Raw genomic sequence first — 14,264 nt, forward strand, 5'->3', positions numbered from 1 at the left:
ATGACGAAGTACACATATAGCTGGTGTTACAGTAAAAATCACCTTTTGCATTCCGATAAAATGCGGAAAAATACGGGCCATGACAAGTATCTTTCAGATTTGGTCTTTCTTGAGAATCAATGCGCTTTTTTAGACGCAGATATTTTTGTGGAAGACATATTGTTTTTTGCCCTTTCTGTTGGTTTTTTGGTTTGCATCAAACTTTACAAACTTTAACATTTGCCATTACTTTTGCAATATTGAAGATACAGTACAGCTCACGCAAAACCAACAAAATCCGCGGCTACGCCGCGGACACACTCTTTTGTTTTCGAAATTACTCGGCATCCACAACGAGTATTCCCTCGGCATCATGCCGAGGCACTCCGCGATAATTCGCGGAGTTACGCCGCGTCTGTTTCTGCCTCGGCATATATCCGCGGCATCACGCCGCGTCTTTACACGCGGCGATTTGCCGAAAAAAATACATATGTTTACATCTGCGTGATTGTGTAAACCTTTGGTCAGCTTCTCTGCATACGGAACTTGATACATAATGATTTTGTAGGTCATTATAACCATATCAATGAACCTTACACAGTTTAATCCCGAACATGATCTCGGAAACAAGATTTGCTTTAAACATCGAAAATAACATATTGAGTATCATAAGATTTGCGAAAATCCATATGAGAACCAAACAACTATACATATAGAAAATAAATATAAATACTGTTGACAATTTTAATAAAAACTTATATTCGTATATATTTAAAAATGATAACTTTCACTTCGTCCCGATTTTCAGAAATGGCCATGTACATGTTGCATCTAAATATAAATTTAATAAACGAAATTATCGGGCAATATATTGAAACATTAAACTCGGCATAAATGTGACTACCAAAATAATGTTGCGACGCAAAACAGTATCATTATTGTGACAATTAAATACACGTGTTAATCTGCTGTTCTCTTAGAAATTGCGCGAAAATAAAGATGACTTGTGTAATATCACGTTATCTGCCTGAAAAGCGTGAGCATTTTCATTGTAATCTCAATAAATCCGTGCAAATAACAAGTTATACAAGCGTATGCGAATGCAAAAGGAAATGCAGTGAGAACCCCGCCTTAAAATATCGAATTTTATACTGAAACATTAGGCGGTTAATCATTTGATTTGTCGGCATTTTTTTATACTTAAACATTAGGCGGTTAATCTTTTGATTTGTCGGCATTTTGTTTCATTTCGGACGCCAGGCAGTTTTCAGATCATAATCTCAGTGCTTTATTACCCGAACTCGTTAGTTTCTGGACACGTGTGCTACTGAAAATAACCACCGGTTATGGCCCAAACAAGCACAAAGTGTCTAGTCTCCCGTGTGTTTTATCCCTAAATGTTAGATAAGCACGTGCACTATTAACTATTGTGTTGGTCAGTACAAAAGGCCTTCTTAAAACCGCCGACTGCGTCTTTGTTTTATTGCGTAATCAAGCACCGATAAACCAATATCCCGTGTATTACAAAAACACACACTTTAGATAAGCACGTGTCGTCTGTCAAAACCATAATTTATCAGTAAACATATCGAAGTAATTCTCGTATATGATCTCGGAAACGGGACTTGCTTTAAACATTTACCATTACGATATTTTTTTTTCATAAGATTTGCTTCAAAAAACAAATGAGACCCAATCAAACATACACAGACAAAACAAAATATAAATAATTATGACAAATTGAATGGGAAAAAAAACGTTGGTTTATTTTCGAAAAATCGCTTTTCCTTTCTCCCAATTTTCAGAAAATGACTTACTGGTCATGTACGTAATTCCGGCCTGTACGTAAAAAATCGGCCACCTGTGTAAAATCAGTTTCATGATCTTAACGCACATATTTTGTTTTTATTTAGAAAAATCAACATGAAAACCGTCCCCACTCTCAATATTTGGCAAATGTAAGAACCATATCACTGTAAACTTTTGTGTTAAAATGTCACAAATATAGCAGGAAATATTTGGCTCATGGGGAAAGTGATGTCATCATATGTTGCAACAATTATATTGATATAAGAAACAAATATATTTGATGTGTGTGTGTGTATTTGAGATTTATTTCTCAAATACACACACACACATCAAATATATTTGTTTCTTATATCAATATAATTGTTGCAACATATGATGATAAATAAACTCTGATTTAAAAAAAAAAAAATTGAGATTTATTTACAGGTCGTCCAGCGTCTTCTCGACTACAGATGTATCGACCTGCCTAATATATTTGATAAAATTATTTTTATTTTATCTAATAAACTTAAATTAAAGTTTTAACAATTAATTGTACAAAAACTTATATTCAAAACATAAAATTTAGAACCTAAATATAAATTTTTAATATATGAATTACCTCCCTTTATAAGAATATTACTAGATTACATGTTTTAATATTATATATAAGCGTTTACTAATAATCAACACTGAAGTCAACTTTTCAAACAAAATGTGTTTACTTTTTTAGCTATGTTTGAAAAAATTTATTAAACACATTAAAAAGAAATATTTTTTTAATCATTTAGCAGTTTCCCATTGTTTATATTTATTAAAATAGGTAGGGGGAGTAACTGGTATAATAATTTCGCATTTATTTTAAATTTCAAGTCAAAAATTTTAATAGTATAAACATTGATTAATACTCTGAAATTGAGGACATTTGTCAAAAGATATTGCTTTGTAATTTTATCTGCATATCAAACTGAAAAGTGGCCGATTTTTTAGGTACATTTAACCTACGAAAATGCATAGTTTACATGTCATCATTTTCTGTTCATTAAGTAACATTCACCGATCTAATTCTATTTAAATTTTCATGCTAGGTGAGTTTTGAACCCAGGATTATATATGTGAAGTTTAGTTTCAACCAGTTGCCTAACACTAAAGATTTTTCTTAAATAGTCCCAAAAGTGGCCGGAATTACGTACATGACCAGTATACATGTTGCATAAAATCTAAATATAGATGACGCTGTTTATTGGTCGTTGTAAAAGAATATTAACTTTACACGGCACTTTGTGTGCAATCAGATACAATACAGTAATTGTTGCAATATTGAACGAACTAAAATATGAAAATGATACAGCGTTTTTGACTTTTATTTTATTCAGGAAATGTTGTCTGCGCTTCGTAGTTTTGTGTACCAATAAATTCACCCACGCCTATTTTCGCGCGCTTTTTGTTTTAGACAAACACTGGACACGAAAATATCATGGGCTTATACATGTTTTTATTTGTGTTACCCTTTTCCCGATTGGACACCTATTTCATCAAATCTTTAATTAGAAACATATGCCGAAATTCCTTTGATATTTTAGAAAAATGTTGGATGTCTGTGTTAATGAGTTTTCTTGAGCACTTTTCTCGTCAGTATTAATCAGAATTTGCATTTGAAAATGGAATATACGGGATTAGCGGGAAATGGATAGAGACGGAGAAATCGCATGTATGTGGTAATTGAGAATGACAGTCATAAACGCATGTATCGGGGAAACGATAGACTCGGGATTATACGCATCTATCAGGGAAAGGGTTAAGAAACAGTTAATAAAGATAATTTGGACATTTGGATAATTTGGACAGATGATGCAAAACCTTGTATTATGTAGTGAATTGTTTCGCAACGTAGTAACGCTCCATGCAATAAATTTCATTATGCGAAACTCCATTTCTATCCGAGGTACATGTACATTGTAAATTATAATTAATACGATTGTCCGCCGAATGACTCGACATCATCAACAAATTCCTCGGCATCATGCCGAGGCGTGTCGCGGAGACGAGATGCGGAGTGCCTCGGCGGACAGACGCGGCTACTCGGCGACCAGATAGTCGATTCCGAGTCGACTCCGCGAACACAAGATGGCGTCTGACTCCGCGGATCGCGGAATATGTTTGTTTTGCGTGAGCTGTACTGTAGCAACTTGATATTTGGCATGCTTGTGTGTCTCATTGAGCTGTACATTTTGAGTGGTGAAACGTCAAGGTCATCCTTCAAGGTCAAAGGTCAAATTTTGCAATATTGAAGATAGCAACTTGATATTTTGCATGCATGTGTATCTCATGGAGCTGCACTTTTTGAGTGGTGAATGGTCAAGGTCATCTTTCAAGGTCAAAGGTCAAATGTCGAATATATGGGGGGACATAGTGTTTCACAAACACATCTTGTTCTTTTTAGAGTGGCATCTTAACCTCATATTTTCTTCCTTATTTAAATGGTGTTTTTATGCAAGTTTCTGCTGAAAAGTCATTTCAAAGACATAGTTTGTAAAAACACATCTCCATTATTCTATCAAAAGATTTCATGCCATTCATGGCCAAAAAACTGAATAAACTAAATGTGAAATAACTAAGCAATAACAAACATTTGTTAGAAACAAAAGGTAGAACATAGATTTTTAACTCACATATTAGCACTTGGGATTCTATATTGATAAATGAGTTGAGATTAATAGTTTTCAAATAGCAATTATTTGAATAAGCAGTGTTTGAATTAAACATCAAATGTCTGCTTTTGTTAAAAAAAGGGCTCAATGAGTGCTAAAAAACAAATACAAACAATAAAAACATTGATATAACAAGAAATTCACAATATAAGGCATTCAAATGGCATAACATTTATCAACAGTATACCCATATTCTGCCTCACTGTAGACACTGAAGATTTTAGTATCTGGTAAGCCTGAATCTGTCTCAATAAGCCTTAGGTTTTCTATGCCATCAAGCTTAAATTGGATGGTTTAAACTAACAGATGAGATTGTTGTTGCAGATACTTCTGGCCAACCGCTTGGATGGAGACAACCATTTCAAATTCACTTCAGTGACTGTGCCTCTGTTTATCTCCCTTTTCACGCTTATTCTGTTATCATTTGGAGCAAGGGGAGGCAACCATTGTAAGAGTTATTTATCATAATTTTACTTTGTGGGCAATATAGGTGGTTAGTGTGTGGTTATGATATTAATTAGTAAAAACATCATTTTGAATGAAAAATAATCAAATTATAACAGAAAACCAACTTTGAAGAGTTCATTATTCTTGGATTGGGTCAGAATGACAACGAGTAGGTCACACGAGTTTGTATCGAGTTATTTCATAAAAGGTGACCCAGCACTTGTAAAAATTGCAAGAAATGTACGTTTCCAGAAAGGAAATTCATTTCTGTTTGAATAAGACCGAGTTCATGGCAATCGCTGCACATTTCAGGAACTAATGGCTGTTCAAAGCGATACAACATGTTTTTGTGTCATTTTGAGTTGAATACCTTGTTATAAATATACATTTATGAAATTCTTTTTCATAGAAGTTGATTTCATCGTTATAGCTAGATTGTATGATGTTTTTTAATAATAAATATCATAGACACACACTTACCACCTGTGGTTGACACATAGTAATAGCATTGAGCCATTTCATGGCATTAGGTTTTGCAAAAGTCTTCTGTTACCATGAAGATGATGTTATTAGTCATACACTAAGTTTCATGGATATGTGTGGGTCCACTCAACCACAATATAAAATGTTCAACAAATGTTTTCACCCGTTGGCATATGCCAGACAATATAAAACAAAATCAATCATTCTTATATTTTACCAATCCACGAAAATTCATGGCAAAAAAATTGGCTGTAACCATTGTACTTTATTTGTATAAATATTTTCCTTTTCCAGAACTTCATTACTCCATATTTCCTCTTTCAAGAAACTCCATGTTTCCTTTTTCAAGAACAAATTAAAAAGCAGATAAATTGTACATACACTTTTGTGACTCAAACTGATTGTAATAACCCCTCCGCAAAACTGGTTGGGGTTTTCATAATACCGTTTGTCTTTCCATCAGTCTCTGTATAACATTTGTGTCCGAATCATTTACCATGTACATGATTTTCATAAAACAGGCCTCAAATAATGTGGGCTTTTCAGAGGATGTTCAGAAAGCATGATTCAACCACACTGACTCAAGGTCAAGTTTGTTCTTACAGATTAACCCTTTGCATGCTGGGAAATTTGTCTTCTGCTAAAATGTCGTCTGCTGAATTTCTAAAATTAGCATTTTCTTTGATTTTTTTTCGAAGAATACTATCAGGATAGCAAACAGTTTGGATCCTGATGAGACGCCACGTTCTGTGGCGTCTCATCTGGATCCAAACTGTTTGGAAAGGCCTTCCAAACTGTTTGGAAAGGCCTTCAAAATTCGGTTCCTGCGCTGAAAGAGTTAAATGATTGAATCTCCTTTCCAAAGCATTTCAAGTATTTTCGTGAAACTACACTACAATCTTAATGTCATTTAAAGGATACATGTATGCAGAAGCCAGTCACAATGTCAAGTTTGTAATGAAAGATCAAATGTTCGAATATCCGTTTGTGTGTCCTCTCAATATCTCATAGAAGGATTTTAAAGCAACAATGGCTGGGTTATTGAGATGATATGCAAAAGGCATGAGTCATTCATAATGCCTTAAGGTCAAGGTAATATTTAAAGGTCAATTGTTTCACCCTCCATTTTCATATCTACTCAATCTACTCAATTAATCTAAAGCTTTTTTGTTGTTTTTTGTGACCCCAGGCTATAATTTGAAGGTCATTGAGGGGATGTTTAAAAGTAATAGGTCACAGTGGAAGGTGAATAGTTTAGCCTTCATCAATTTTATATGTGCTTTTATCTCCAACACCCATTGTATGATGGCCATGACAATTTAATTTTATTCTGGAAATGTCTTGAAGTCATGAATCATTCTAAAAATCCAGGTCACCATTTCAAAAACAAGAGTTTCAGCTAAGCAGCCTCATGTATTGGGCGGCCTTGTTTATCAAGTACCTAAATGCACATAATTATCCTTACATTATGAATGTCCATCAAATGGCAGTTTTTAACAAAAGATTGATAGTAGATGTATGCATACATTGATCAGGCTATATACATGTATTTACAATTTAAATATGCTTATGCATGTAGTATAAACATCTTTTAATATTGGTTTGCTATAAAATAGTTATTCTATTCTTTTTACATAATTGTCATCCATTTCAGGGTGGTTTGGTATAAGAAAAGACTTTTGCCAGTTCATTCTGGGCATATGCCCCTGTCTGCAGGAATACGGGAATATTTCCTATACAGCTCAGTCCCGCACCGAGTTCCAAACTGGCGAGAATGAGAAATCAAAACCTGCACAGAAGAAGACTCCATTCGATGATCAGCACAAAATTGTCATGCCCATTATATCCATAGACATGCCTGACTGAACACCTGTAATGCCCATTATATCCATAGACATGCCTGACTGAACACCTGTAATGCCCATTATATCCATAGACATGCCTGACTGAACACCTGTAATGCCCATTATATCCATAGACATGCCTGACTGAACACTTGTAATGCTCGAATTGCTGATTTCCTTCAAAGCTCTCATAAGTCTGGATCTGTTTGGTTCCACAGCGCATGTGTATTTGGGTCCACTTTTAATCTGTACTGTCTGTAAGATGTGTTTGTGCAATGTTTTTTAATTTTTTGACACGGGATGTTTGTAAAACAAATTGTGAATCGGAATGGATTCAATCAGATTAGAGATTGTTTCTTATAAAACTGTTTAATGTGTATAAAATGCAATAGGCAAGATCCAACCTTATGGGCAAGTGACGCGGCAGGGGAATTTATGAAATAGCTCATCTGTCACTTTAAGTTTATGAAATTGTTAAGATATCTTACATTTAGCTGTACTTAAATACATTTTAATCAAAGCTCATGAATGTAATAATATTATTAAACTTGTTCCTTGCTTGCTTATTAAATGTAAAGAAAATGATGGCAGCCGAAAGGCTCTGGTCACAATGCAGTTAAATAATATAGCACTTATTATTATTGCAGTTAAATCTGACATAATAGCTGCTATCCAATTCATTGCAATTCTTTAAAGATATCAGCCATACACTTGGAGTCTTTTCAAACGCGACACTTTTCAAACTGTAATACCTCAGTTATTAGTTAAGATTTTTTTATAAAAAAATTTACTGTGATCTTTTGACTACATTCTGAGAAAGCTCACAATAAAATCATTCATCCGTGACGTTTGGACGCTCTACCACATGAGTTATGTAAAGTCGTAAGTTATGTATAGTTTCGACTTTTTGTACGTGAAAATGGTGAAACGCAATAGTGTTACATGTTCAAACAAATGGAATCATACATACCCCACGTGCTAATGCTTCCTATCGTCACGGATTAATGATTTTATCGTGAACTTGCTCAAAATGTAGTCAAATGATCACATGTCAAATTTTAAATAAAAATCTTAAGTAATACATGAGATATTCAAGTTTGAAAAGTGTTGCGTTAAAACAGTCTCCAAGTGTTTTATCATAGAATACCTTTTTACAACAGACACGACACTGTTATATAACATTCATTGAACAGATAATTGTGGTATATTATAAAAGACAGTCAAACACAGTTTGACAGAAAATTTAAAACGACCGTTTAACACATGCATAACTCAACATGGTACATATGTATTTCTATTCTATACTAAAATAGTTTACATATGTAATAGCATTATTTGTGTAGCAACATTTGATTTTCAGTACCCAATATATTTGACCATGTTACGTCGGTGTCTGTTAAAAATGGGGCATACTGAGATCTTCATTCTTGATATATCCTACACTCTAAAACAAATCGAAATTCATATTATATCGTATTACACAAAAGTTAAAGTAAAAGTTTTTTTAAAGTTTTTAAAAAGTCGTCGTTTCAGCAGTGGAAGCGTGGCCTTACTTTAATGCATTGCTTTCCAACCCGCAAGGTATCGGGGTCACTTCGCGGCCAGTAAAATAATTGTTATATAATATAAACGCTATCGCGTGAACTAGGTGAACTGGAATTCTCTTTAGACCAGACATATGTTAAATGAAGATATTCAGCGATATAATTATGGTATGTCAATAATATATTCTTAATGTGTTTTCAACAATACCATGTTAAATATTATTAACCAGGTTTTCCGAAGGAAAAAACTGGTTATTAGATTGGCGAATGCGGGCGGGCTGGCTGGCTGGCTGGGGGGCGGGCGGAACAAGCTTGTCCGGGCCATAACTATGTCGTTCATTGTCAGATTTTAAAATCATTTGGCACATTGTTCACCATCATTGGACGGTGTTGCGCGAAATAATTACGTCGATATCTCCAAGGTCAAGGTCACACTTTGAGTTCAAAGGTCAAAAATGGCCATAAATGAGCTTGTCCTGGCCATAAGTATGTCATTCATTGTGAGATTTTAAAATCATTTGGCACATTTGTTCACCATCATGGGACGGTGTGTCGCACGAAAGAATCACGTCAATATTTCCAATGTTAAGGTCGTCACGACTAAAAATAGATTTTTTTAAAAAACAAACTTACAAAGGGGGTTAATTTTGTTTGTTCATTTCCAAAGGTCTGTTTGAGTTTTCTCCCTTTATCAGATTTTTTTTTCACAATGAAAACCTGGTTTTGTGACAATTTTGTCCCTTGTTTTTTATTAATTTAACAAAAAAATGTTCCACCATATTGACTTATGTATTAAGCATGAGCGCGATGATTCTTGATACTGTTCATAATCAAATCAAATAGCAATGCCCAACAAACCACTAAAACAGGTTTGTTCGAAGAATGCGCGTATAAATATTTAAAATATATACGGATACTTCGCGTGTGGCCGGTTAACTCATATGTTCTAAGTTCATATGCTCGCCGTTAATAAATTTTGCATGTGTATATTGTGTATAATATAGCAATTTGTTCAGGATTACTCGACAAAGTTTGTTACGTTATTGTTTTCCTTATTCCGTTTTAATAAATGTGGTTGTGTCACCTCCGTATATTTCATACGTACGTTAGGATAGTTCTTGAATTTTGATCAAACGTTAATTTGTATATACCAGCCATATACGTGTGACGTTGTAAAAGCTTGTACTGTGGTCTATGGTGTTGTCTTTTGTCAATACATTAAAACAGCTTAAAACTATCAGCGAAATGAAAAGCACAATAAGTTAATATATCTGAAATCTAGTGAACGCAAGCTATAACACAAAAGTTTCATAGTAAGACAATTTAATTAAGCAATGAATATTTATGCCCCTCTTCTAAGAAGAGGGGGTATATTGCTTTGCTCATGTCGGTCGGTCGGAAGGTCGGTCGGTCGGTCCGTCCGTCCACCAGGTGGTTGTCGGATGATAACTCAAGAAAGCATACGCCAAGGATCATGAAACTTCATAGGTAGATTGATCATGACCCGCAGATGACCCCTATTGATTTTGAGGTCACTAGGTCAAAGGTCAAGGTCACGGTGACCTGAATAGTAAAATGGTTTTCGGATGATAACTCAAGAACGCATACGCTTAGGATCATGAAACTTCATGGGTAGATTGATCATGACTCGCAGATGACCCCTATTGAATTTGAGGTCACTTGGTCAAAGGTCAAGGTCACGGTGATTCGAAATAGTAAAATGGTTTCCGGATGGTAACTCAAGAACGCATTCGCATAGGATCATGAAACTTTATGGGTAGATTGATCATGACTTGCAGATGACCCCTATTGATTTTCAGGTCACTAGGTCAAAGGTCAAGGTCACGGTGACCCAAATATAGTAAAATGGTTTCTGGATTATAACTCAAGAACCCATACGCTTAGGATCATGAAACTTCATGGGTAGATTGATCATGACTCGCAGATGACCCCTATTGATTTTCAGGTCACTAGGTTAAAGGTCAAGGTCACAATTGATCATGACTTGCAGATGACCCCTATTGATTTTCAGGTCACTTTGTCAAAGGTCAACGTCCGCCCCCACCCCCCCTCACCCCCTCACATTTTTTTTAAACATCTTATTAAATTAATTACTTCACCCCGAATTATACCCCCTCTCACCCTTATCCTCCCACGCCCCAACCCCCCCCCCCCCCCCCCCTCCAATTTTTTTTTGTTTGTTTTATCAAGAGGGCATATTTGGTATTGCTGTTTGGAATAAATTACAATAACATGTAGCAATATGCATCACACCACTTTGTTTTCTCAATCACATTGCAGTGTAAAAAGATGTAGCATTCTAAAAAAAAAGAACATTTTTCCAAACCTAATTTTTTTTTCTTTCATATTCTTGTTCTTATGTGTCTTTCTTATCCAAATTTTGTTTCTCCTAATTTTTTCGTATGTACAATTATTTTACTTTCCAAAATGTCCAACAATCGTACCAAAGTCAAAATCTGTTTAAGACTACTTATAAAACAATGCAAATAAATATGTGGGACTTCGTTCATAAATTTTTTGTACATAAAGGAAGTGGAATGCATCTAATTAAATACAGCTATTGTGTTTATGCCAATATACATGTAATTTTCTAATGCACTGGAGAGCCTGTTGTTTGATCTTTAGATGAGCCAAGTGTACCAACTGTGTTTTGTTGTATCAAATGAACAGTTCAATGAAACTGTTTCCATGGCAACTTTGATTTCAGTACAATGTACTGCTTTACCAGTCAATATTTTTAACTTTTTAGCTTAGTGTCTCATTTGTACATGCATTACTGTATTAACTCCAAATCAACTAGTACAAGTGGTAGGCCAGTATTACATGGACTGGTGTTCATTGTTTACACAGTTTCACAACCCCATCTGATACTGGTCAGTATCTTGGCAAGTGGCCAAAGTTGGGAGCAGAATTAATGGTCTATTACATAACTGACTTCTGTGTGTGGTAAACACATGATACTGGTCATGTGGTCAAGTTGCACTTGTATACATTTGCCCAATACACAACACTAGCCTTGGCTATTTTTAATCAGATTGCATTGCTATCTATGGTGGTCATTGACTAGGGGAGTTAACTGCTATTAATAACATGTTTCATTACCATTAATAAATAATACATTACAAATTGTGTGCACGTTTCACATATTGTCAAATAAGTCAAAATGTGTGAAAGGAATCCAAAAAATCAAAGACTCAATCATATAATGGATATAATTGATTAGTATAGGTCCTGATTGGTTTTTGCACTATTAATTGGATACATTTCACAGGTCATTGACATACAGTGACAAAAAACATATTCACACAATGGCTGTCACTACAACGGAGAGCCCATATGGGGGGCATGCATGTTTTACAAACAGCCCTTGTTCATATCGCAATCACTTCGATGTCAGGGCTTTTAAGTAACGGTAATTCCGGATGAACAAGAATTGATAAATAATGAGTATCATTCGTTTTAGTTGACTGGCGTTGATTGTTTACATATAAAATGCTGTTTTGCTGGAAAATTTTAAAATTCAGTCTTAATTAACCTCCTTCGGCGCCAGGATAAAACGAAATCTTTTACTATTATAAAACAATAATTAGTTCATTTAACCAAGCGTACGTTTGAAAATTCATATAATTATGAAACAGGACTACCGGTAGGCTTAATTATATCGTTCGGTCGTGCGATTCAGTGATGTCCGTGCTTCATCTAAAGCAATCTTACAAAGTTGTACCCAGAGGATTAAAGCGTTAAACATCAGCTAGTCTAGTTTGTGCACACATTAGTTTCCAGATGAGAAGTGAACGGTTCCATAAAGGTGACCCCTTTGAACGGATTTGTTACAGTTTTTGTTTGAGTTTGCTTTAAAAATACAACCTTATGTTGAGAACAAGAGTTGTCTCCAAATACGCCGTCTGAATATCGCATTATTTATATTGTTGTGAGTTATACATTTAAAACACCCTCACCGTATGAGCCACATACATGTACTTTTAAAGTGAATTGGCGCTTTCTTATTTATTATGTGACTGGCAATATTGCAAACCGCACACTTAGCATTCATAGGTGTATGAATGCAATTTTGTGAAATAGTAGTGCTTTTTTGTATTTCAATAATGTAGGCTAGGTTTTTGTCGCCCATTGCATTCCATGCTGGGATGATGTTTTATCGTAATGTTTATAATTGTCATCATACAATGCGCTTACGTTGTGAACAGCGTATTGTGAAATAATTAACTTGTGATAGTATTATAGGTTTAACTAAACCATTATCTGATTAATTTGCATATCAAAAAACGCATCTTCTTGAAGCTTATTTATATAAATTGTATAAGTCCATCAATTACTGAAATGTAAAACTTTTTAATTTTAAAAGGTATACACAATTTAGTGAATACTTCATTCGCATGTGCGTTTACACTTTTTGTAACAGTTATACAGATTGAAGATGTTGACCTGTTTATAGGGATAATACATGTTTTCGAAGACATGAACAGATTGTTCGAGCGCCCGCAGATGATCATGTCCGAGAAAATGTGTATTTTCGCTATTATTGCATAAACAAATCACACATATCAAAATAAATTAAAATAACATTGAACTAAATAATTAAAGCTGTTGTTTGCTTGTCAAGAGAGTGCAGATGGTATAATTTGAAAAGTGGATTGAAATATCCATTGCCTTTATTCATTGCATGAATGAGGAAACTGGTTCTTATTCAGTTCCCCATTTATGCTTGGAAAGTCGTCGAAGGCTGGAGTTATTAATACAGTTCATAATAACCTCATTGATGCCAATGAAAAATGGGAAGTAACTGCGCGTGAACCAGTTGATGGATATAAAAAACACATAATCGCGCTTGAACGGCACAGGAATCGCCTTGTTAATACACGATTTCTCCTGTTCAAGCCCTCCTTTGCCAAGTTTCTGCACCCCGCCAGAGGGCATTATAGATAGAGTTTATGCAATAATAGTTAAACAAACTAAGCTAGAGAAATGCAGCAACTGGCGCATCTGTAGCCAGTTAAATACACAACATTGCCTAATGCGGCAAAAGACAGAAGTCTATTTCTGAAATGGAACAAGTCGTATAGACTAGCACGTATTATTTGTGTCGTTTGATAAAGCTTTGTGTAATTAGTGAACTCTTCCGCTGTTTTTTTTCGCAGTAGATTTGCTGGTACAACACTATACCGTGACCACATAACAAGTCCCAATAACATATGCAAGAATTCAAAACTGGGAAATTAGCATCCATTTTCATCGGGCCTCAGCTTGGGTGCATACAGTACAAATTACTATAGAAGAAATACACTTAAATACGTCTTATTTTTAGAAGCTTGGAAAAAGTGTCGTCTTGAAAAATACAAACGATATCTATACACATAGAGTTCATTTTCTCCTTCAAAGTCGCTGGCTTGTTCACGTGATCTTTTTTAAAACAAAAACACCAAGTA

The 14,264-nt window shown here is 34.8% G+C and overlaps 1 protein-coding gene across 3 annotated transcripts in view; it reads left to right on the forward strand.

Moving 5' to 3' along the window:
- LOC127881318 (transmembrane protein 185A-like) overlaps positions 1 to 9,986 on the forward strand; it is a 39,717-nt gene extending 29,731 nt beyond the window's left edge. For 2 of the 3 annotated variants that reach the window (XM_052429075.1, XM_052429073.1), the window contains exons 6-7: positions 4,803 to 4,926; positions 7,063 to 9,986. In XM_052429075.1, coding sequence (XP_052285035.1) covers positions 4,803 to 4,926; positions 7,063 to 7,274 — 336 coding nt within the window. In that variant the 3' untranslated portion in view covers positions 7,275 to 9,986. The remainder of the gene's footprint in view (positions 1 to 4,802; positions 4,927 to 7,062) is intronic. The other variant, XM_052429074.1, reaches the window with a different exon arrangement.
- The last annotated feature ends 4,278 nt before the right edge of the window (positions 9,987 to 14,264 follow it).

This window comes from Dreissena polymorpha, chromosome 5 (genome assembly GCF_020536995.1).
Source record: "Dreissena polymorpha isolate Duluth1 chromosome 5, UMN_Dpol_1.0, whole genome shotgun sequence".
NCBI lineage: Eukaryota > Metazoa > Mollusca > Bivalvia > Myida > Dreissenidae > Dreissena > Dreissena polymorpha.